At 40.5% G+C, this 23,008-nt stretch overlaps 1 protein-coding gene across 4 annotated transcripts in view; it reads left to right on the top strand.

The window, feature by feature from the left end:
• Positions 1-23,008, top strand: part of Dnm3 (dynamin 3) — a 485,510-nt gene that overhangs the window by 172,494 nt on the left and 290,008 nt on the right. For all 4 annotated transcript variants that reach the window (XM_052200636.1, XM_052200637.1, XM_052200635.1 and 1 more), the window contains exons 11-12: positions 11,232-11,318; positions 20,699-20,769. In XM_052200636.1, the coding sequence (XP_052056596.1) occupies positions 11,232-11,318; positions 20,699-20,769 (158 nt within the window). The remainder of the gene's footprint in view (positions 1-11,231; positions 11,319-20,698; positions 20,770-23,008) is intronic.

Below are 23,008 nucleotides of genomic sequence, written 5' to 3'. Positions count from 1 at the left end.
TTATTCTGGCTACATTGTAGTTTCATAGTTAAAAGCCCCCCTTTTTTTTTGAATGTATACGCTTCATGCTGATTGCTTCATGTGTAAAAACCTTTAATGTTTTTTCCCCTTATGCACATGAACATGCATTAGCTTAAAACATATGGGGTTTATATGTGTGAAAACACCACAGAGAAAAGCTATTTTTTTTTTTTTTTTTTTTTTTTTTTTTTTGCTCTGGGGAATGTGTTTCTTCACAAATACTTTCTCACTGTCGTCTCTGGGGCACAGGATAACAAGAGAGCTCTTTATGCTGTCCGGCCTCTCTCAGGGACATCTCCACTTTGGAATTTTTCTGGTGGGCATCAGATTTCATCTGCCTTCCTTTACCTCCTCTCCTCTGGCTCATGTCTCAAGCTTTTTGCAGGGAGCACAGGGAGGAACAACTTGTTTTTGTGCCCACAGTTTAGCAACTATGTCATTTATTGACCTCTTGGGAAACCACATTCTTGGATGGCTATGATACCAATTAATTGACACCCCCCCCCACTGTTTAGAATAAAAAAATTGCCATGAAAATACCTTACTTTAGTTTTCTGCAAGAAACCCAGGGAAGAACTTTGCATTAAAAGTACTGTTTGAAGGAATGCCCAGTTCTGTGGTACATTAGGTCAGTCAATATCTGGCCCTGAGTCCACATAAACTAAAGAAGAAACTCTAAGGCCCTGACTGTGGTTTCAGTGCCCTGCATGATCTTTCTCCCCTTTCTAAGTTCACCTTCTTCCTTCCCTCCTCTCCACACTGCAGCTGCACTGCTGTGCTTGTTTCTGTAGTGTGCTGAAGAGATAGGGGAGAGGGAACTTTGCTTTTCTCTCTGTTCCTTGCAGTTGCTGCAAAGATCAACTTTACTTGCCTCCGGTCTGTGTTCAAAGGCCTTATGAGCAGAGTATCTTGAATTTTCTATCTATAGTTTCATAGTCTCTCCAACCCCAAACACTCAGGAGACTCCCCCAGTCTTCCTCTTACCCCACTCCTCCTTTCCTTTGTGTCACACATGCCTGTGTGAATTATACTCTGTGTGTCTCTTGTTGTTGGGCAATGAAGGGACCCTGAGAATATAAGCTCTGGTGGTGGGGGCTTGATTTATAGAGTTCAGTTTTATTTCTGACCATAGACTGTCCTCTTTCCCCAATAGTAGTTTTGAATGTGTAAATGGAAGGATATTGAAATCACTTCATGTTGATGTACCACATGACAGTCAACATGGCGGAAGTAGAAGGAAAAACCATGGAACACGGAACAGGGCCAGTATGGCCTCTGTCAATGCACTGTGGCTTTTGTTCTGTGTAAAAGACTTGAGTTTCCATTTCTCTGCATCTCACTGATTATTGCTTGAAGTGTTTATTGGATGCTATAGGAAATCTACATCCTATACTTAGAGACCAGGGGCCTCCTATCTTCTGTTTTTCTTCTTTTCCAACTTAAATTCTTATTAGTGTGTCTTACCAAAGGTAAACCTGGGATGACAGAGGAGACGAAAACCCAACTAAGAGCTTCAGGTAGTTTTGACACAGTGTCAACCCACTCCGACCTGTTTGGATGTCTTCTGCATTCCTTAAGAGACCAAGCACTCCTTTACCAACAGCCCTTCAGCTTTCTCCCATCTTAGGTTGGCTAAGGAAATTTCAATTCTTTAGCATTTGCTGGATAACACGAAAGTTCTCTATTTCTCCGTTTAAAAGTTTTTTTTTTTCATCACGCGCCTCATCATTTCTCTCTCCAGCTGCAGAAAGTATTTGAGGTTTAGCAATTTGGAATTCACCCACTTGGAGGCGGGAAGCTGACACATTTCTTGCTTGGTATTCACTTTAGCCAAGTTAGCCAGGAGCTGGCTCCTTTCTCCCACCCCCACTGGCTTTGTAGATTTCCCAAAATGCCATTTATAAAACAGAAAGTACTTCTGTGCAGCAAGGAGGAGCCTCACCATTTCCTGACAGCGCTGGACTGAAATCACTCCTCACGTCCAAGCCTTTGCAGACCTGTGTGGTGAATGCAGCTCCTATTTTTTTTTTTTTTTTTGCAACCCTTCCTTTCTCATCTCTTGAATAAATTGAGCAAGACACCACACACGTGTAAAGGGGGTGCTAGGGACCTTTGAGGATGACACGCTTAATTCACAGAAAATGAAGTACATTTTACATGTTTTCGTGAGCAGTGCAATCATAACAGATGGTTAGTTTATAATGTGGTCAGCATTTGAAGGGTTGTAGCTTTTAGATTTAAAATAACAACAAGACCTATACAGTCTCACAAAGTCAGGTATAATAGATATAAGAAACTGTTCTGGTTCTGGCTTGTTTTCTCTGTGGTCCCTGCTGCAGGTTCAGGAATGGTGGTGATTATCCAACAACCTGGGTTTGTGCTGGAGGTGTCAGACTAGTTACTCTTGAGGCCATAGAAACCTTGGCTGGCTCATGCTTGTCCCGGGAGGCACTGAACAGCCTGCCTCCTATGAGCCAATCAATTAATGATTAGTGAGTTTTATAAGTGTGTAATTTTTGTTTTATTGGATGGAAATACCTTTCAAGTGTTTCTTTTACCTCTGGAGAAAAATGTGGTTAATACTGAAATTTTTATATAGGTGTTCCCCCAAATAATTACACACAACCCTAATAACACTGAAACTGTTGGGCATAATTAAGATGTAGTTTTGTACCTTTTCATCATAATGCAGCTTTCTCTCAGAACATGTGTAATAAAAATGTTCTCAGAGGCAAACATCCAAAGGTTGGATTCTGAGAAAAAAAGATCCGTGCTGTTGTTTATTGAATCTTCATTATTTAAGAATAGCCAAGTGATTTAAGATAGAAGGAATTTGGAAGTAATTTGCCATTTAATCAATGTACAGTGTGACTGGAAGTTTCAGGCTCATTATGAGGTCATTCTTAAGGAAGGTTTAACTATTGGTTCCTTTGTGCTTTCTCTCTAGCTTTTTGAGGGCATTTCACTTGTGTGACTATGCATTTAGACAGTTAACCAGCCATTCCTGATGGTAAGATTCACCATCGGGTGCCCTGACAAGAAGGAAACATAGTATCAGCAGATGGCAATTGCCTAGTGAGTGTCAGATATACTATAAATCAAAAAAATATAACGTTTCTATAACTAGTAGCAAAACTTTCCTCCCATGATTCCTTATGAATAATTTATAGAATAAAAGTAACTAATGGGGAGTTAAGGTCTAAATATGGTGCTTTTCAGATCGACATTATTTAGGCAGACAGGATTAGAATTCTTTGCAATGTAGGCTTTTAATTGAAGACCTTGAGAGGGATGATGATTTAGGTGACTGTTGAAATTGTAATTGTGCCTTAAACAAGAGATACAGCAGCGAGGCGGACGAAGACCGGGCAATCAGGATAGAGTATGTTTGGGAGCAGGCAGGAGGGCCACACAAACATGGATCGAATCCTATGGAATGAGCTGATGAGGCAGAGGAGTCAGAACCCAGTCAGCAGTCATTCTGAACATCAGAGGACTTTGATGCTCCCTTTCCCGTGTGCATCATAAAAGCTGAGCACCACATGTGTAAATCCACAATGGACATCAACATGTTGGCTCACTGCACCCTCAGAATCCTTTGCAGATCAAGCACATAGCCAATGTAGTTGCTTTATTGATGCCTTTCCATGATTCTCAAGGCTGGCATTGCCTGGTACTGTCTCTAGTCCTCCACCCATCCCCCACCACATCCCCATCCCTATGTGAGGTCAGAACTTTTATTTTCTTTCTTTGTTTTCTGTTTTTTTGTTTGTTTTGCTTCCTTATAATTTAGTATATTTGCTTTTGTCTCAGTTGTTGGTACAAAACTGCAGGCTGCTTTCATGATAAAATTGAGCTCAGTGAGTAGCAAGCTTAGAAAGATGAGCACACAGACATGCATGCACACACACACACATGCACACACACACACATGCACACGTGCATATGTGAACAGACGTGCATGCTCACATGAACACAATACCCTTCCATCTCTTCTCGCCTAGCTCTCCACCACTCTCCTTCATCCCCTCTCAAAGCAATGGCCTCTTTCTCGATTAGAAACCTCATAAAACTTGGTTTTGTCATGAAATATCTTAGTTTCTCCATCTATGGTGATTGAGAGTTTTGCTGGATATAGTAGTTTTGGTTGGCATTTGTGTTCTCTTAGAGTCTGCATGAGATCTGCCCAGGACCTTCTAGCCTTCATAGTCTCAGGTGAAAAGTCTGCTGTGATTCTGATAGGTCTTCCTTTATATGTTACTTGGCCTTTTTCTCTTACTGCCTTTAGTATTCTTTCTTTGTTTAGAACATTTGGTGTTTTGATTATTATGTGACGGGAAGTATTTCTGTTCTGGTCCAGTCTGTTTGGAGTTCTGTAGGCTTCTTGTATATTCATGGGCATCTCTCTCTTTAGGTTAGGGAAGTTTTCTTCCATAATTTTATTGAAGATATTTGCTGGCCCTTTAAGTTGTAAATCTTCACTCTCCTCTATGCCTATAATCCTTAGGTTTGGTCTTCTCATTGTGTCCTGGATTTCCTGGATATTTTGGGTTACAAGCTTTTTGCATTTTGCATTTTCTTTAACTGTTGAGTCCATCTATCCACAAACCCGGCCCTAAAAAGGATAATAGGAGGACAACACCAATACAAGGAGGGAAACTTCACCCTGGAAAAAGCAAGATAGTAACCTTTCATCAAACCCAAAAGAAGTTAAGCATTCAAATTTAAAACATAACGTCAAAAATGATAGGAAGTAACAATCACTATTCCTTAATATCTCTTAACATCAATGGACTTAATGCCCCAATAAAAAGACACAGACTAACTGAATGGATACGTAAACAGGACCCTACATTTTGCTGCTTACAGGAAACACACCTCAGGGTCAAAGACAAACACTACCTTAGAGTAAAAGGCTGGAAGACAATTTTACAAGCAAATGGTCCCAGGAAACAAGCTGGAGTAGCCATTTTAATATCAGATAAAATTGACTTTCAACCCAAAGTCATCAAAAGAGACCCTGAGGGACACTTCTTGCTGGTCAAAGGAAAAATACAAAAAGAAGAACTGACAATCCTGAACATCTATGCCCCAAATGTAAGGGCACCCTCTTTTGTAAAAGAAACTTTATTAAAACTAAAAGCACACATTGCACCTAACACAATAATTGTGGGTGACTTCAACACTGCACTTTCCTCAATGGACCGATCAGGAAAACAGAAACTAAACAGGGACACAATGAAACTAATTGAAGCTTTGGACCAATTAGATTTAACAGATATATATAGAACATTCTATCCTAAAACAAAAGAATATACCTTTTTCTCAGCACCTCATGGTACCTTCTCCAAAATCGACCATATAATTGGTCACAAGACAGACCTCAACAAATATAAGAAGATCGAACTAATCCCATGCCTCCTATCTGATCACTACGGAGTAAAAGTGGTCTTCAATAGCAACAGAAACAACAGAAAGCCCACATACACGTGGAAACTGAACAATACTCTACTCAATGATACCTTGGTCAAGGAAGAAATAAAGAAAGAAATTAAAGACTTTTTAGAACACAATGAAAATGAAAACACAACATACCCAAATCTATGGGACACAATGAAAGCAGTGCTAAGAGGAAAACTCATAGCCCTGAGTGCCTCCAAAAAGAAAATGGAGAGAGCATACATTACCAGCTTAATGACACACCTGAAAGCCCTGGAACAAAAAGAAGCTATTTCGCCCAGGAGGAGTAGAAGGCAGGAAATCATCAAACTCAGGGCCGAAATCAATCAAGTAGAAACAAAGAGAACCATACAAAAAATCAACAATACCAGGAGCTGGTTCTTTGAGAAAATCAACAAGATAGATAAACCCTTAGCCAGAATGACCAAAGGGCACAGAGAAAGTATCCAAATTAACAAACTTAGAAATGAAAAGGGAGATATAACAACGGAAACTGAGGAAATCCAAAAAATCATCAGATCCTACTACAAGAGCCTATACTCAACACAACTGGAGAATCTGGAGGAAATGGACAATTTCCTTGACAGATACCAAATACCAAAATTAAATCAGGACCAACTAGACCATCTAAACAGTCCCATAATGCCTAAAGAAATAGAAGGAGTCATAGAAAGTCTTCCAACCAAAAAAAGCACAGGACCAGATGGCTTCAGTGCAGAATTCTACCAGACCTTCAAAGAAGAGTTAACACCAATACTCTTCAAACTATTCCACAAAATAGAAACAGAAGGAACACTACCCAATTCCTTCTACGAAGCCACAATTACGCTGATACCAAAGCCACACAAAGATCCAACAAAGAAAGAGAACTTCAGACCAATTTCCCTTATGAACATCGATGCAAAAATACTCAATAAAATTCTTGCCAACCGAATCCAAGAACACATCAAAACGATCATCCACCATGATCAAGTAGGCTTTATCCCAAGAATGCAGGGTTGGTTCAATATACGGAAATCCATCAATACAATCCACTACATAAACAAACTCAAAGAACAAAACCACATGGTCATTTCATTGGATGCTGAAAAAGCATTTGACAAAATTCAGCATCCCTTCATGCTTAAAGTCTTGGAGAGAACAGGAATTCAAGGCCCATACCTAAACATAGTAAAAGCAATATACAGCAAACCGGTAGCCAGCATCAAACTAAATGGAGAGAAACTTGAAGCAATCCCACTGAAATCAGGGACCAGACAAGGCTGCCCCCTTTCTCCTTATCTTTTCAATATTGTACTTGAGGTACTAGCTCGGGCAATTCGACAACATAAGGAGGTCAAAGGGATACAAATTGGAAAGGAAGAAGTCAAACTATCATTATTTGCAGACGACATGATCGTCTACCTAAGTGACCCAAAGAACTCCACTAGAGAACTCCTACAGCTGATAAACAACTTCAGCAAAGTGGCAGGTTATAAAGTCAACTCAAGCAAATCAGTGGCCTTCCTATACTCAAATGATAAGCAGGCTGAGAAAGAAATTAGGGAAATGACCCCCTTCACAATAGCCACAAACAGTATAAAGTATCTTGGGGTGACTCTTACCAAACATGTGAAAGATCTGTATGACAAGAACTTCAAGACTCTGAAGAAGGAAATGGAAGAAGACCTCAAAAAATGGGAAAACCTCCCATGCTCATGGATCGGCAGAATCAATATAGTTAAAATGGCCATTTTGCCTAAAGCACTATACAGATTCAATGCAATACCCATCAAAATCCCAACTCAATTCTTCACAGAGCTAGAAAGAGCAATTATCAAATTCATCTGGAACAACAAAAAACCCAGGATAGCTAAAACTATTCTCAGCAACAAAAGGAAATCTGGGGGAATCAGTATCCCTGACCTCAAGCAATACTACAGAGCAATAGTGTTAAAAACTGCATGGTATTGGTACAGTGACAGACAGGAGGATCAATGGAACAGGATTGAAGATCCAGAAATGAACCCACACACCTATGGCCACCTGATCCTCGACAAAGAGGCTGAAAACATCCAATGGAAAAAAGATAGCCTTTTCAACAAATGGTGCTGGTTCAACTGGAGGTCAGCATGCAGAAGAATGCGAATTGATCCATCCTTGTCTCCTTGTACTAAGCTCAAATCCAAATGGATCAAGGACCTCCACATAAAGCCAGACACTCTGAAGCTAATAGAAAAAAAACTGGGGAAGACCCTTGAGGACATCGGTACAGGGAGAAAGTTTCTGAACAGAACACCAATAGCGTATGCTCTAAGAGCAAGAATTGACAAATGGGACCTCATAAAATTACAAAGTTTCTGTAAGGCAAAGGACACCATCAAGAGGACAAATCGGCAACCAACAAATTGGGAAAAGATCTTCACCAATCCTACATCAGATAGAGGGCTAATATCCAATATATATAAAGAACTCAAGAAGTTAGACTCCAGAAAACCAAACAACCCTATTAAAAAATGGGGTACAGAGTTAAACAAAGAATTCTCACCTGAAGAACTTCGGATGGCGGAGAAGCATCTTAAAAAATGCTCAACTTCATTAGTCATTAGGGAAATGCAAATCAAAACAACCCTAAGATTTCATCTTACACCAGTCAGAATGGCTAAGATTAAAAATTCAGGAGACAGCAGGTGTTGGAGAGGGTGTGGAGAAAGAGGAACACTCCTCCACTGCTGGTGGGGTTGCAAATTGGTACAACCACTCTGGAAATCAGTCTGGCGGTTCCTCCGAAAACTGGGCACCTCACTTCCAGAAGATCCTGCTATACCACTCCTGGGCATATACCCAGAAGACTCCCCACCATGTAATAAGGATACATGTTCTACTATGTTCATAGCAGCCCTATTTGTAATTGCCAGATGCTGGAAAGAACCCAGGTATCCCTCAACAGAAGAGTGGATGCAAAAAATGTGGTATATCTACACAATGGAGTACTATTCAGCCATTAGAAACAATGAATTCATGAAATTCTTAGGCAAATGGATGGAGCTAGAGAATATCATACTAAGTGAGGTAACCCAGACTCAAAAGGTGAATCATGGTATGCACTCACTAATAAGTGGATATTAACCTAGAAAACTGGAATACCCAAAACATAATCCACACATCAAATGAGGTACAAGAAGAAAGGAGGAGTGGCCCCTGGTTCTGGAAAGACTCAGTGAAATAGTATTCAGCAAAACCAGAACGGGGAAGTGGGAAGGGGTGGGTGGGAGGACAGGGGAAGAGAAGGGGGCTTGCGGGACTTTCGGGGAGTGGGGGGGTAGAAAAGGGGAAATCATTTGAAATGTAAATAAATTATATCGAATAAAAAAAAAAAAAAAAAAAAAAAAAAAAAAAAAAAAGAAACCTCATAAAAGATACTCTGCAGAATTCTCAAAGTGTCAGAGTGTGGTTTGACTGATAGACTCTGGTAAAGTGTTTCCGAAATGGGAAATTTATTTGTACCTTGCCAATAACCCATGAAGTAAGATTTCAAAGAATGTACATCTCAAGATTCAGATAATGTCTCTCTCTGTCTCTTTCTGTCTCTCTGTCTCTGTCTCTGTGTCTGTCTGCCTGCCTGTCTGCCTCTCTCTCTCTCTCTCTCTCTCTCTCTCTCTCTCTGTGTGTGTGTGTGTGTGTGTGTGTTCATGTATATATGGTATGCATTTGTGGAGAGGCCAGAGGACAACCTCAGATATTGCCCCGTTTACTTTTTGAATCAGGGTCTCTTATTGGCCGGGGACTTGTCATGTAGTCTGCCTTGCTGGCCAGTGAGCCTCAGAGCCCCTCCTTTCTCAGGCTTCCCAGGAATGAGATAACAGACATGTGTAGGCATACCTGGATTTTATTACACATGTTTCTGGGACATCAGACGTGGTCTGTATGTTTGTACAGCAAGTGCTTTTCCTTACTAGGTTATGGAAATAGTTGGCTTTCTGTATTTTTTGATAGCTGTATAAAAATACTCTACTATAAAAACCTCTGCAGAGGAGTAAATGTGTATGTCGCTAAAAGAGTCACCCTGGTAATATTGTATCATGCTTGCTCAGCTTTCTGTGTTCACACACAGTAGATTTGCAAATGTTTGAAACCCCAGCTCTGAGGACTGCGTAGGCTTGCTGTACCTCTCCAGCTTCCAGTCTAGCCATGAACAAGCCCTAGGTTCAGGGAGCAAGTCCTCTTCAAAGAAATGGCAAGAGAGTTATTGAAAAGGCCCCGACACTCTATTCTAGCCTCCAGGCATGTTCAGGTGTGAACATACCCACCCACGCATAAGCAAATAGGTTAGTCACATAGGTATGCATACATACATACACATAAATGAATTCAAATTAATACATTATTAAAGACATAATTTGTAATGGCCACTCATAAATGGGTCGACTTTGATTCATTTAATATCATCGATACTTAGGTATTAAGTTCCTGTTTGTTGCATTTTGCCATTCCAGTTAATCTTGTAATTAAAGTCTTTATGATTTGATCTCAGGATTCTGGGAGGTTGTTATGTTGAAATGTGCGTGTGTGTGTGTGTGTGTGTGTGTGTGTGTGTGTGCGCGTGCGTGCGCGCGCGCGTGTGTTTGTGTGTGTGTGTGTGTATGTATGTGTGTGTGTGAAAAGAGAGAGAGATGTGAAGACTGAAAGACACATTGTGTATGTCATGTACAATGAGGTACTTGATAAACATTTCCAGCATTTCCCCCAGGGAGTCCTCGGCTAAACCACAGAGATCTCAGTCTAACTTCACCTGTTGTCTTACAAAAATAATAGCAGCGACTTGACGACATAGTACCTACTCTTTTCCTCTGCAATGTCACTAAGTCCGTTCAATGTTTACCCTCCCCTTATAGACTCCAACACATTTACTGCTTGGATCTTGTTCTTGCCTTTTTGTATTGTGCTATTTTGTTACTGTGAAGGTGTACATGTTTTCTTATAATTGAAATTCATCATTTACTTGGAATAGCCATCAGCCTGTCCATTCTTTTCTATTTCCTCATATTACTGCCTCTGTCAAAGCCACTGTTTCTTTTCCAATTTTTTTTTTTCAGTAGCCAAAAAGTCCTGACAAACCTCCATGCATTTGCCTGGTATTTTAGGGTTTCTTTTGCTGTGATAAAACACCATGACTAAAAGCAACTTAATAAAGGAAAGGGGTTTGGTTCAGTGTATACTTTCACATCACAGGCTATCACTGAAGGAAGTCAGGGCACAAACTCAATCAAGGCAGGAACCTAGAGGCAGGAATTGAAACAAAACCTTGGAGGAGTGCTGCTTACTGGCTTGATCCCCATTCCTGGGTCAGCCTGCTTTCTTATGTACCCCAGAAGTATCTGCCCATGGGTGGCCCTGCCTACAATGGGCTGGGCCCGTTCACATCAACCGTTAATTAAGAAAATGCACTACTGACTTGCCTACAGGCAAATCTTACAGAGGTATTTTCTTTATTAAGAGCCTTTCCCCCAAATAACTTCAGCATTTGTCCCATTGACAATGATCTATCCAGGCCACTGGGTTTCTGCTCTGTTTCTAGAGAACAGCTATGCTTGGTTTGAGGCGGCTCCTCATAGTTGACAGGGCTGCTGGGGTTTTTCTCCTTCAGAAGTTCATGTCTCGAGTTTACTCTCAGAAAGAGCAGCCTCTGTAATAACTCCACACATCTCTATTTCTGTTTTTGTGGTACAATCTTTGTGTGGTATTAATGCCCAGACATGTTTTCTTGACAGCTGGCAAACTTCCCTAGACTTTGTGAAGAAACAGAAAGGATTGTTGCTAACCACATCCGTGAGCGAGAAGGGAAGACAAAGGACCAGGTGAGTGAGCCCTTGTCTGGTGGCTGGGTCCTCTGTGGGAGTGGAAGGATTTACCAATGTGTTGGCCTTGATACTCAATGATAGAACAGGGAAGCATATAGCAACTTCGTACTTACTTTTTATAAATCCTGTATGTTACTGCTATACTAATACCTCATGCATGCTACAATATAAACAAGAATCCAGTCTAGAAGTCTAAAAGTTTTTAATCAATAATAGAATTTCAGAGCCAAGTATAGGGGCTCACACACAATCTCAGATCTTGAGAGGCAGAGGCAGGCGCAGAGGCAGGCACAGAGGCAGAGGAGAGGCAGAGGAGAGGCAGAGAGGCAGAGAGGCAGAGGAGAGGCAGAGAGGCAGAGAGGCAGAGAGGCAGAGAAGCAGAGAGGCAGAGAGGCAGAGAGGCAGAGAGGCAGAGAGGCAGAGAGGCAGAGAGGCAGAGAGGCAGAGAGGCAGAGGCAGAGGGATTGCCTCAAATCTTCAGGCCAGCATGAGCTGCGGTATAAGACTGTCTCAGTGAACCAATCAACAATGAAGAACAGCCTGCCTCCCACATAATAAACTCTCTTATTTTCCCATCCACCTTCTATGGCCATCATATGTACCTCTCTAGCATATATGCACAGCTCTTGGATAACTGGGAATCCAGAAACATAATCCATTTTTTCTTTTATGTGGATTTCTCACATATGAATGGATGTGCACATGTGCTCCGCTATATTAATTTTTTCCTAAATGTTTTACTTATAAGTTTCTATGAACTTTCCTGTGAAATGTACGTCAAAGGAAGATGTTTATGGATGAATCTTTTAAACATTCAGAACCATCTTGCAAATTCACATGGCTTGTAAGGAATGGCCTTGAAAGCATCTTTGAACCCTAGCTCTCTGCCTCAGAAAGATTATTTTTAAGGGAGGACACTTATTTGAGAAAAGAATAACAAATTCTTATGTCAAAATGGCTTTTTCTTAGTTACTTATCAACACGATAGTGGAAAACACTGACTTTCCAATGTTCTTCCACGACACTTCCAGCTGCAAGCATCATGTGGCGGGAACACTGGACTTAGGCCATGTGTTCTATCCCAAATAACAGCATGTTCTTGTGAAAAATCACCTCTTAGAACTGTTGTTTGTGGTCCCCCCTCCCTGGGCAGAATTGGGATGCCATCCTTTCTGGTCTTTGGGCGCGTGTCTCTGTAAGTCAGTATTCCAAGAGTTTTGTGATGGTCAGATGATTAGAGGAAGGAGAAAAAAAAAGAAAAAAACAGAGGAAAAATTGAGTGTAGAAACCACAGGAAAAGACACGCACGCTCGCATAGAGTCAGTGCAGATGGGGGGGGGGACAGGAAGTGAGGGGACAGTGTCAGAAGCTTGGCAGGCCGTGACCTTTGCAAGGGACCCCAGTGAAAACCATTTCCCTGCTTAAGCTCAGGACTCGTTGTTACTACTTTTTATCAGTGTGCTTTGAAAATTAACTGCCCACTATTTATAATTTCCACTTGTTTTCCAGCTTTTACGATCTTGGATAGCAGCCCAAAGCAGAGAATAGAGTTATTGTAACTTAGCCAGCATTAACTCACGAGCCGGTGAAATGAAGCCTGGGACTAGGCATATAGTCCCAAGCTAGAGGCTCCTTCTCCCCATGGAATGGACCAATAAAACTTAGTTCTATAAAATCTAATGCACATGCCTGTAATTGCAGCACTTAGGAAGTAGAGGCAGGGGACTTAAGAATTCAAGTTCATTCTCTATCATGCAGCCGGTTCAAGTCCGGGCTGGGCTACATGAGTGCCTGTTCCAATTTCATTTACTTTGCCCTGATAAAACAAACCAGTTGAAAAGCAGCTTAGGAGAGAAAGAATCTCTTTTGGCTTGCAGTTCCAGGCTGTAGTCTGTCACTGCAGAGCTCCCAAAGGTGCCAGCGACTGGAAGCAGCTTATTAGGTCATGCCCACAGCCAAGGACAGAGAGAAATGGCTGTGTGGCTCTTCCGTGCTCAGGCCCACTGATCTGATCAGGGCCCAGACTATATATAGTCCCTCACTGCAACTCTCTTTCCAGGTGACATGAGGTTGTGTCAAGTTGACAGTGGAAAAAAACCTACCCATCGCAGACCTATAGGAATCAACTATACACATGATCATAAATAAATAAGATACTACGTTAATTTGTGTTTTTAGGCTGTAACATTCAAATGATAGTATATAAACTTAATTCATAGGGTTCCTAAGTAAAAACAATATTGAGAAAAAAGTAATACATTGTTTTAACCATCTTTGTGACCTTACACAGGTCAGGTGTTGACATTTTCACATTGACTTTTTCATTCTTCCATTTCTTTTTCTGTTTTGCTAAAGAGACATGTTCAGTTTAGCATTCATTCTGGAACAAGCAGATCCCAGTGTCCAAGAACCAACCCCAAAGTCATGAAATGGAAGAGTGCGCAGATAGATCGGTGACTACCCAGACTTAAGTTTATACCAGACTTTCTGACTGAAGCCTGGTCCTGGCTTGCAGTGCCATAAGGTGGAGCCAAGGATCTACTTCAGAAGACATAAGCTTCTAAAGTGACCAGGACGAAAGGCACTACTTCTGGCCGGGATATGCTTATTTTATGCCGTGCTAACATCAAAGAGTCACTCGAAGTACTGACATCAGAGTTTGGTCCTAACACTCCTAGCAACCAGATAGTGCTGCATATTTATAACATGCTGAGAAGATATGTGAGAGTGTGGGGGTGTGGTATATAGTTATTGTAGTGATTATGATTCAAAAAGGCTATGGTTGAGTCACGGTGAGCCCCTATGTCATTGTTGTGAAGTATGCCAGGCTAATACCTTGTGACTGGAGCTCTAATTGTTGTTAAGATAGAGGAATCTGAGCTTAGACATCAAGTCCCATCTCTAACTCTTACTTTCTATGTAACATCTTATAAGTTATTTTCATTCTTTTAAACTATTTAGTGTTTCATTTGTGTGTGTCTGTGTGCTTGTGTGTGTGTACATACTTCTTTGCCATGACACGCGCCAGAAGGCAATCTGTGAGAATCAGTTCTCTCTCTTATGATAGTTATAAAGATCAAGTTCAGGCTTGAAGGCAAGTGTCTTTACCTGATGAGTTATTTCAGTCTCCCAACTTGTGTTCTTCATATGTGTGTGTGTGTGTGTGTGTGTGTATGTATGTATGTATATATACGTATACTTTTCCATCAATTTCCTCACCCTGGAGGTAAACAATGGTACTTAACTTATGGGCATTGTAAAGAAGAAATGGAGTAATCCACACACAGCTCTTTGTTCTGGTTATGTGCCTTTGCATCACTGTGACCATAATGCACAACAAAAACAACTCAAGAGAGGGAAGTTGTATTATGTATCCCCCCTCTCCCTATAGTCCCAATGACAAACCAAGTTGTGATTCTACCAAAGTTCACTTGAGACAAGAGAGTTTATTGGGCTTTCTGACAGAGTAATGGCTCAGTAGCTTTAGGCAGGAGAATGGGTGACCTTAAAGCAGCCACTGTAGGTTTTTACCCACTGTGGATAATGACACCTCCATGGTTGCATTAGATGGAGCCCCTCCCCTAACCCTTCCCTAGATGTAGCCTCTAGCCCAGTGGTTCTCAGCCTGTGGATCATGAGCCCTTTGAGGCTGAATGACCTTTTCACAGGGGTCATTTAAGGCCATCAAAAACATAGACATTTATATTACAATTCATAATTACAATAGAAAAATTATAATTATGAAGTGGCAACAAAAATAATTTTGTGGTTGGGCATCACCACAACACGAGGAACTGTATTAAAGAGTCCTGGCATTAGGAAGGTTGGGATTCACTACCCTAGTCCTTCTCAGAGACTAAAAGGCCATGTGCAGTTAGCTCAGAATTGTATACAACTGGTTGCAAGGGTTGACAGGATATTCAGATAGGGGACCCATAATCCTCCAACAGTCAATAAAACAGCTGTAATGATCTTTGGTGAATAGGCACAATCTAAATTCTGAAAATGCAGTGGTTCTGCTCAGAGGACATCCATGCACAACACATGGCCATAACTTTCAAAGACTCACTAAAGGTGTCACACTTCTTCCAGCCAGGATCCACCTCCAAAATTTCAGCAGTCTTCCACAATAGCACCATTATCTGAGGAACAAGCATTCAAAACATAAGCTCATGAGAGACATTTCAAATACAAACTGCAGCACTTTATGGACAATGGCAAGATATACTGTCTGGCCTGAAGAGTTGTCAGACTCTCTTTGGCTGTGGTTGTAGTAACCTCTGATTACCTAGGTGGTTGAATCTGGGGAACGCTTTCACATGTGACTCTTTGTGAGCACGATGTTCTAGAGGTGATCATTGTTTATCAAGGAGAAGTATTCTGAGTTTGAAGTTTTATAGCTGGGATCTTTGATGGGTGGGATCTGCCCAATACCCAAAATATTTGTGAGGCCCTAGTGTTATCTTGTACAACCACTTGGATTTTCTTTAAGGGCTCTAAATATTTTAACAGCTATGTCTGTTTACCTGCCAATGCAAGTGAGCTCATTTTCCTTCCCCCAGAGCATTTTTCCACATATTTTGCTTTTTTTTTGCTCCTGATTCTTTCTGAGAATCTTACTAAAAGCAGCTAGCAATAAACCATACCACATGCCTGAATTCTAAACTGTCTTGAAATTCTCTCACCAAATAATTGGTCCATTTCTTTTTGAATTCAGCCTTAAAAATTTCAAGACACAGGCCAAACATAGACAAATTCTTTGCCAGAATATAATAATCATACAATGTAAAATATTCTAAGATTTTTTTTAAAATCTCTTATCTCTATATTTTCAAATCCCTCCTGCAAATCAACTCCAAAGGCTGAGAAACTACATGGTCTATATTTATTACCTTTGCATTATTGAGACTACAGCATCTAAATAAACAACCTAAGGAGAGAATGGGTTAGTTTCAATGGGTTCCAGTCCATCATGGTGGGAAAAATCTCACAGTTTGGTGGAAAGGACCAAGTCTGTTTATATGCTGCCAAACCAGGAAGCAGGGAGTGACCTGGACCCAGGGTTGGATATAACTGTCAAGGGCCCACCTCTAGTGACTTCTTCCAGCTAGCTCTACAGCGAGGTTCCAGAACTTCCCCCAATAGCACCATGAAACAAGAGCAAAGATTTGAAGCATGAACGTGTGAGCAGCATCTTCAGATTAAAACCATGGAAATTAACTTGAGCTGTTATTTACTTCTTGAGGCATGGGAGGGATGGGAAATAATGGCCTGTTCTGACTGCAGGGAAACTTTCCATGTTTTATTAATTAATCCATTCTCCATGAGGGAGGTTAGAGAGGGATACGTGTCTCTCTCTTTTTTTTTTTTTGGAGTATTTATTTATTTACTTATGTGTGAGAGTGTATAAGCACATGTGTGAGTATATATGTATATGTGTACAAGTATTTGAATATCTATCTGCATGTGCACAGAGACTAGAGGAGAGAATTAAGTATTCTCATATAATACTCTCCACTTGTTCCTTAGAGGCTCTTCTTTAGACCTTTAGAAGACCTTCAGAAATCTCTCTGAATAGGAGGATAGTCCAGTGGTTCTCAACCTGTGGGCCACGGCCCCTTTAGGGTTGAATGTTTTCACAGATTTTGCATATCAGATATCCTGCATATTGGATGTTTACATTACGATCCACAACAGTAGAAAATTTACAGTTATGAAGTAGCAATGAAAATGATTTTATGGTTGAAGCGGTCACCACAACCTATGGAACTGTATTAAAGTGTTGAGAGGGTTAAGAACCACTGGACTAGAAGCTAGAAAGCAATAAGCTTCAGTGATCCCCCACCTCTCTCTCAGAACCGGGGTTACAGCATATGTTGGGTTCCCAGCTTATCATGGGTGCCGGGATCCAGATCACAGTCTCCCTGATTGTGCAGCAAGTGCTCCTAACTGTTGAACCCTCCGTCTAGCTTTCCTCTTAAAGGGATAACCTGAGTGCCTGCTCTAAATTTACTCACTACCTCTAGAGCTTGTAGTCTCTCCTGGTTTAGACTTAACAGGAGAAACATGTTTTGGAAATGTAATCATGCCACCTTGGGTAGACAACCATTTTACATGCTGGGCTATGTGATGTCTTGAGTCTGTACTGTTGAAACATCTCATCATTCCATCAAGTCTCCATGTCTCTGCAATACTTCAAGACATTCCTACCATTTACTTTCTTTAAAAAAATTTTTTTAAATGAAAGTATTAACCACCCCTGCCCAGAAAACACTGAGGGTGGAAAAGAATCCTCAAATTAAACACAAAAACACATAAATCTGTAAGTTTTCTTCTTAAAGGTTTTTAAAACATCATATGCACCAGCTATTCTTCTAGCTGTTTCTATATGCCTAATTGCATGTCAAAGTAGTTGTTTTTGTTAGTTACTGCTGCTATAAGGAACAGATTTGTTTTTCTTTAACCATTATTCAGTAACTGGGTAAAACCACAGAGAGAAACTCTGAGAAAGTGAAAAAGTGAGGAAAAATGTACCATTTTCTTCATCCCCCAAATACAACCTGGCTGTTATCCTTGAGTGAACCCAGACTACAAATTTCCAGGAATATGAAAGAGAAGAGCCATGGCTTTTATTTTTCTACTCTTTTCCTGCACTGCAGTCCAAGCTAATGTGTATCTCTGCCCAGGGTGCTCACAGTAGCTGTGGATTATGCTGGCAAATATGTGGATATTTCACTCTTTATGGTGGAACAATTTATTTGTACTTAAACCTTATACTTCATAGGGTATGGAATCTTGGCAAATAAGTCTGGAGAATATAATATCTAGGAGAATCTTACTTGAGTTTTGGGAGAATAGAGGTAACATTATAGGTAAATTAATGATTATTCCTCAGTAGTTTACAAGAGATAAAATCAATTTGTGTCTGATATGGAATTTTTTTTCATGATCATATAACTTTGCTGGCTTAACAATCCCTGAGCTTTGGCTTAATTTTTGGGTAGCAGAGTAGACCCAGAGTGATCTTTAAAATCCATCTTTGGCAGGGCCCTTTGTTATTCTGAGCAAGATTTGGTCAGATGACTAGTTGAGATTAGTCACACAAGCAAATCTTCGGGGCCTACGGTGCTGGGTACTGAGTACTATAGTTGATCCTAGCCAAAAGGCTGAGAAGCATGGGGTACTGAATACTAAGTACTAAAACGATCATAACTGGCTATGCACTAATTAAATGGGAAGAAGTTGCTCCCATGAAAATAGACCTTTCTTTTAGATTCATAAATAGTTAACAAAAGTAAAACCACAAGCATTTATTGGCCATCTATTTTATGTCATGATTGGTTCTTGGGATAAGATGAGGAGTAAAACAAGCATTGTCTTTGCTTCTGAAGACATCGGATGCATTTAGGGTGGTGTGACTGTTGACTGTACCTATTTCTGTTGAGAAAATCACCAAACTAAAAAGTGATGCAAACAATTTATTACATGTGTGGTAAACACACACAATAGGTGTTATGGTGATATATGATGCATGTGTATTATAGAATTGAGTCATGGCATAGGGAAGCCTGGTCCTGGATGGTCAGTATTAGGGAAGATATTGCCATGGAAGCACCAATCCTCCAGTGTTATGAAGAGCACATACCTTTTAACCATCATGATGACTCTGGTGCTCTTTAATGACCCTGACAGTGAAGGTACTCAGTGCAAAAACCCTTACTGTGGCTCTCAAAAGCAGATCAACTGGTACATGCTTGCCTAGCACAGTCCAAACCCTAGATTTTATAATCAGTATCAGAGATAGAGAAGATCATCCTTGCATATATAGAGAGCTTATGGCTAACCTGGGCTACATAAAGCATTTTTTTCCTCTTCCTTTTCTTGTTAAAGAAAAAAAAGGCTCAAAAATGTAAACATAGATCAGGCAGAGGTTCTTAATTTGTTTTTACATGTCCTCAAGTCTCAGCATCCTCAAAAGGATACAGCACAGTTGAAGGACCAAAAGGCAGCATAATGAGAGAAGTCTCTCTCTGGCAATTTCTGTTCGCACCACTCCCTTCTTGCCTTTCTCAGGTCTTATGGATGCCCACTGAACATTTCCTCACAAAGAGGCCTTCCATACCTCTAAGCTGTATTTTACAAGCATCTAACAGTGAAAAACGTTTCTGTGTTGCTTGTCACGGGTTCAACACACTCCTTCATAAATCCCACCAATACACAGGTCGCTTGATACACCCAGCCCTGGCCAGTCTCGAGGCGCATCACATAGAGCTCTGTGCAGAGTATGTCAAATCTCCTCTGGGCCAAGTACTAACTCATGCTCTATAGGAAACGAGGTACGGTAGACTGGTGGAACATGTTGAGTAACTGAGGCTGAAATACCAGGGAAGCATCCCTTGTTGAGATGACTGTTTAACTGAGAGCTTTTGCTGAAGTTTTGAACTTCACTCCTCTGAAGCAGGGTCTGCATTTCTTTGTATATTCCTTTTCAGAGTTGATAAATGAAGTATTCCTACTTCCTAGAGGGATCTTAAAAGATAGAATTGAGCGAGCTGGCATGGTCTAGGGCACCACAAGAAGACCTACAGAGTCAACTTGCCTGGGCCCAAGGGGGCTCACCGAGACTGAACCACCAACCAAAGAGCACCCAGGGGCCAGACCTAGGCCCCCTACATTTTTGTAGAAGATATGCAGCTTGGTCTTCATGTGGTTCCTCTAATAATCAGAGCAGGGGCTGTCTAGGTCTCAATTCCTTGCCATCGAATCCCCTTCCCCCTACCTGGGCTACCTTGTCTAGCCTCAGTTGGAGAGAATGCCCTTAGTCCTGCTTGGATTAGATGTCCCAGGGCCAGTGGTACCCAAGGTGGGGCTCCTCTTCTCTGAGGAGAAGGAGAGGAGGTAATGGAGGGAAAGATTTGTAAGGGTAGACTGAGAGGACAGGAGGAAGGGGGGTTGTAATCAGGATGCAAAGTGAATAAGTAAATAAAATATTGAAGTTTTTTAAAAAAAAGAAAGGGATGGAAAAGGCTAAGAAAACCAGGGAGTAATATTGCTCATATATGCTTACCTTTCTTAGAACAAAGCCTTTGCTTTAGAGGAACAGAATTCTAGGTTTTGTGCTGTGAGAGCAAGCAGTGCCTGTTTGTGAACTACAACACTATTCTCTTCACATGATACTTGGACTTATCTACCACATAGATTTTTAACTTACATATTTAGAGTGCAAAAGACTCCAAAAGGGAAAACCTATGTGCTATTTTAATTAAAAGATCACTTTAAAAACCAAATACAGATAAATAAAAAGAGCAATGACTGGATTTAACCTATGAAAAATTTGAAGATTGGTCATTACAATAGTGGTTCTCTCTGTCTTCTAGGTCCTGCTATTGATTGACATTCAAGTCTCTTACATTAACACCAACCATGAGGACTTCATTGGCTTTGCAAAGTACGTGAGATAACTGATCCTTGTATGCATTCCTACTGCTATTTTTTTTAAACATAAGTAATTAATTTCTACTACAGCAATACTTCCTTTTGGCAGTACAGTCTGGGTCAGGGTAATTCTGAATCCATGTACCTTAGAACCCTGCAGTTATAGAGCAGGGAAATTAGTTATTCTCTTGAGAAAAGATTGTAGTTGGGTCTCTTGTATAGTCATGTGTCTTCAATACTCATTATTTTTGGAAGATGATCTTCAGTGTGTATTTGAACTACCATAGATGAACAATAATAATCACACATTAAAATTTCAGGGTGATATTCTTTCTTCAATTAATGTAAAATACAATTCAAATTATATCCTATATCAAATACTATCAACTACAATTCAGGGTGGGTGTGGCATTTCCCACTTGTAATCATAGCATTTGGGAGGTTGAGTCAGGAGGATTGTTGTGAGCTGAATTCTACAGGCTTGAGCTACAGAGTTAGAGCCTGTCTCAAAAGGCAATAGGCAATAAATAAAATCCCAAAAAACAGCCCTTATGATCCAAAATAGTAAGCTGTTTAGACTTCCCTATACCACAATGAGGGGGACTTAAAATTTCTTTTAAAATTTAGATGTGATCTGTTGGACTGACCATATTACTTTTTATAAAATATATAGACTTATATACTTTGTTTATATATTACTATTCTTCACAGGTCATACATACAGATAGTTATTAATTATGTTACATTTAAAGATTCTGAATTCACTATTTTTTTGCCTGTCAATGTAGCCAATGTTTATTATGTTTTGAGAATCTCCACTCTAGTTCTAACATGGCAATCACGTTGTTACTATCTAAAGAATACAAAGTAGAGCGTATTTTATATTAAGTATAAAATAAAAGAACTTATGCGCTTTTACTTGAACTACATGTCCAAGAACATGGACAAAGGAAAATAAGACATACCAAAATACCAACCCAATTTATTTTATTATACCCAGACTTAGAAGAAACATACATCAACCATGCGATCTAAACTAAATACTGGCCTGAGAGATTTATAGGTTTGTTTTAGGCACGAGAATCTCAATTATCCAAAGGAAAGCATCTCGTTCTGACTTAAGCTGTAACTTTCATGGCTGAAGTAATAGTGTCAGTCATTCTTCACCTAGTGGCTCCCACTGTTTAATGTTTCCTGGCCATTCCCATCCATGTGCTATGGGTGAACATCTCAGAGCTCTACGATAAACATGTTCCCTTACCCAGTTGTCCTTTCAGCTACACCGACCACTCCCTACTACATGAGCCTTTCCTACAGGCCAGTGCTCTTCCTTTTGGTCCCATGGTCCTCCCCCATTTTCTGCTCATATCATTCTGTAAAATCACTTAGCCTTCAGCGTGTTTCTCTCCCTCCTTGGTCTAGAAGGAGATCTGAGAATTTCTCATCGTTCTCCCTTTAGTCGGTCAACTCCAGGCAGCTCTGTTCTAGCTCCTCTAGAGGAGACAAAAAGACAGAGAAATGATCATCTGCCTTTCGGAGGGTTGTCTAATAAGTGACAGATATGTGAGATCTTAAAATGGCAAGCTCTTCAATTGTCTCACTGGCTTCTCTGAGTAGTTTAAAAGATGAATGTTATCTTTGCATCACTAGAAATAACGGGAATGCTTCCTTCAATGTTGGTTTTTGTGATGGGAAAACACCATTTAGGATCTTACAGACATGTGGTAGTTATGTAAGTAAGCTAGATGCAAAAGTGTGTCAAAAGCATAAAGGTTGTTAAGTTGCTACCCCAAGTCAAGCAGATGGACCAAAACCACAATACCTTTGATGCTTAAAAGCATCATCACAGAATCACTGTTACAATATAAACTTTACTACGCATTGTGGGGTTTATACCCCTTGAGATATGGTACCATCTAGTCCATGCTAGCTCCAAACTCTTTATGTAGCCAAAGACGGCCTTGAACTCTTGATCTTCCTGCCTCTGCTTTATCAATGCTGGTAGGGGTGTGCAAACCTACCCAGCTTTACCCTCTTTTCCAGATCAATAGCTACCTGCCTACCCATCCACCCATCTACCCACCCACCTACCTACCCACCTCCCTACCTACCATCTACCTATTTACCCACCCACTCAGCTACTTACCAACTTATCCACCTACCTACCCTCCCACCTACCTACCTACCTTTCAGTCTGTCCGTCAACCTAACAATCATGCTCTCTTCTTTACTTTCTTTCTTTTGATAGGCTT

Source organism: Apodemus sylvaticus, chromosome 12 (genome assembly GCF_947179515.1).
Source record: "Apodemus sylvaticus chromosome 12, mApoSyl1.1, whole genome shotgun sequence".
In the NCBI taxonomy this organism is placed as follows: domain Eukaryota; kingdom Metazoa; phylum Chordata; class Mammalia; order Rodentia; family Muridae; genus Apodemus; species Apodemus sylvaticus.
This window is presented reverse-complemented; position numbering and strand designations above follow the sequence as displayed.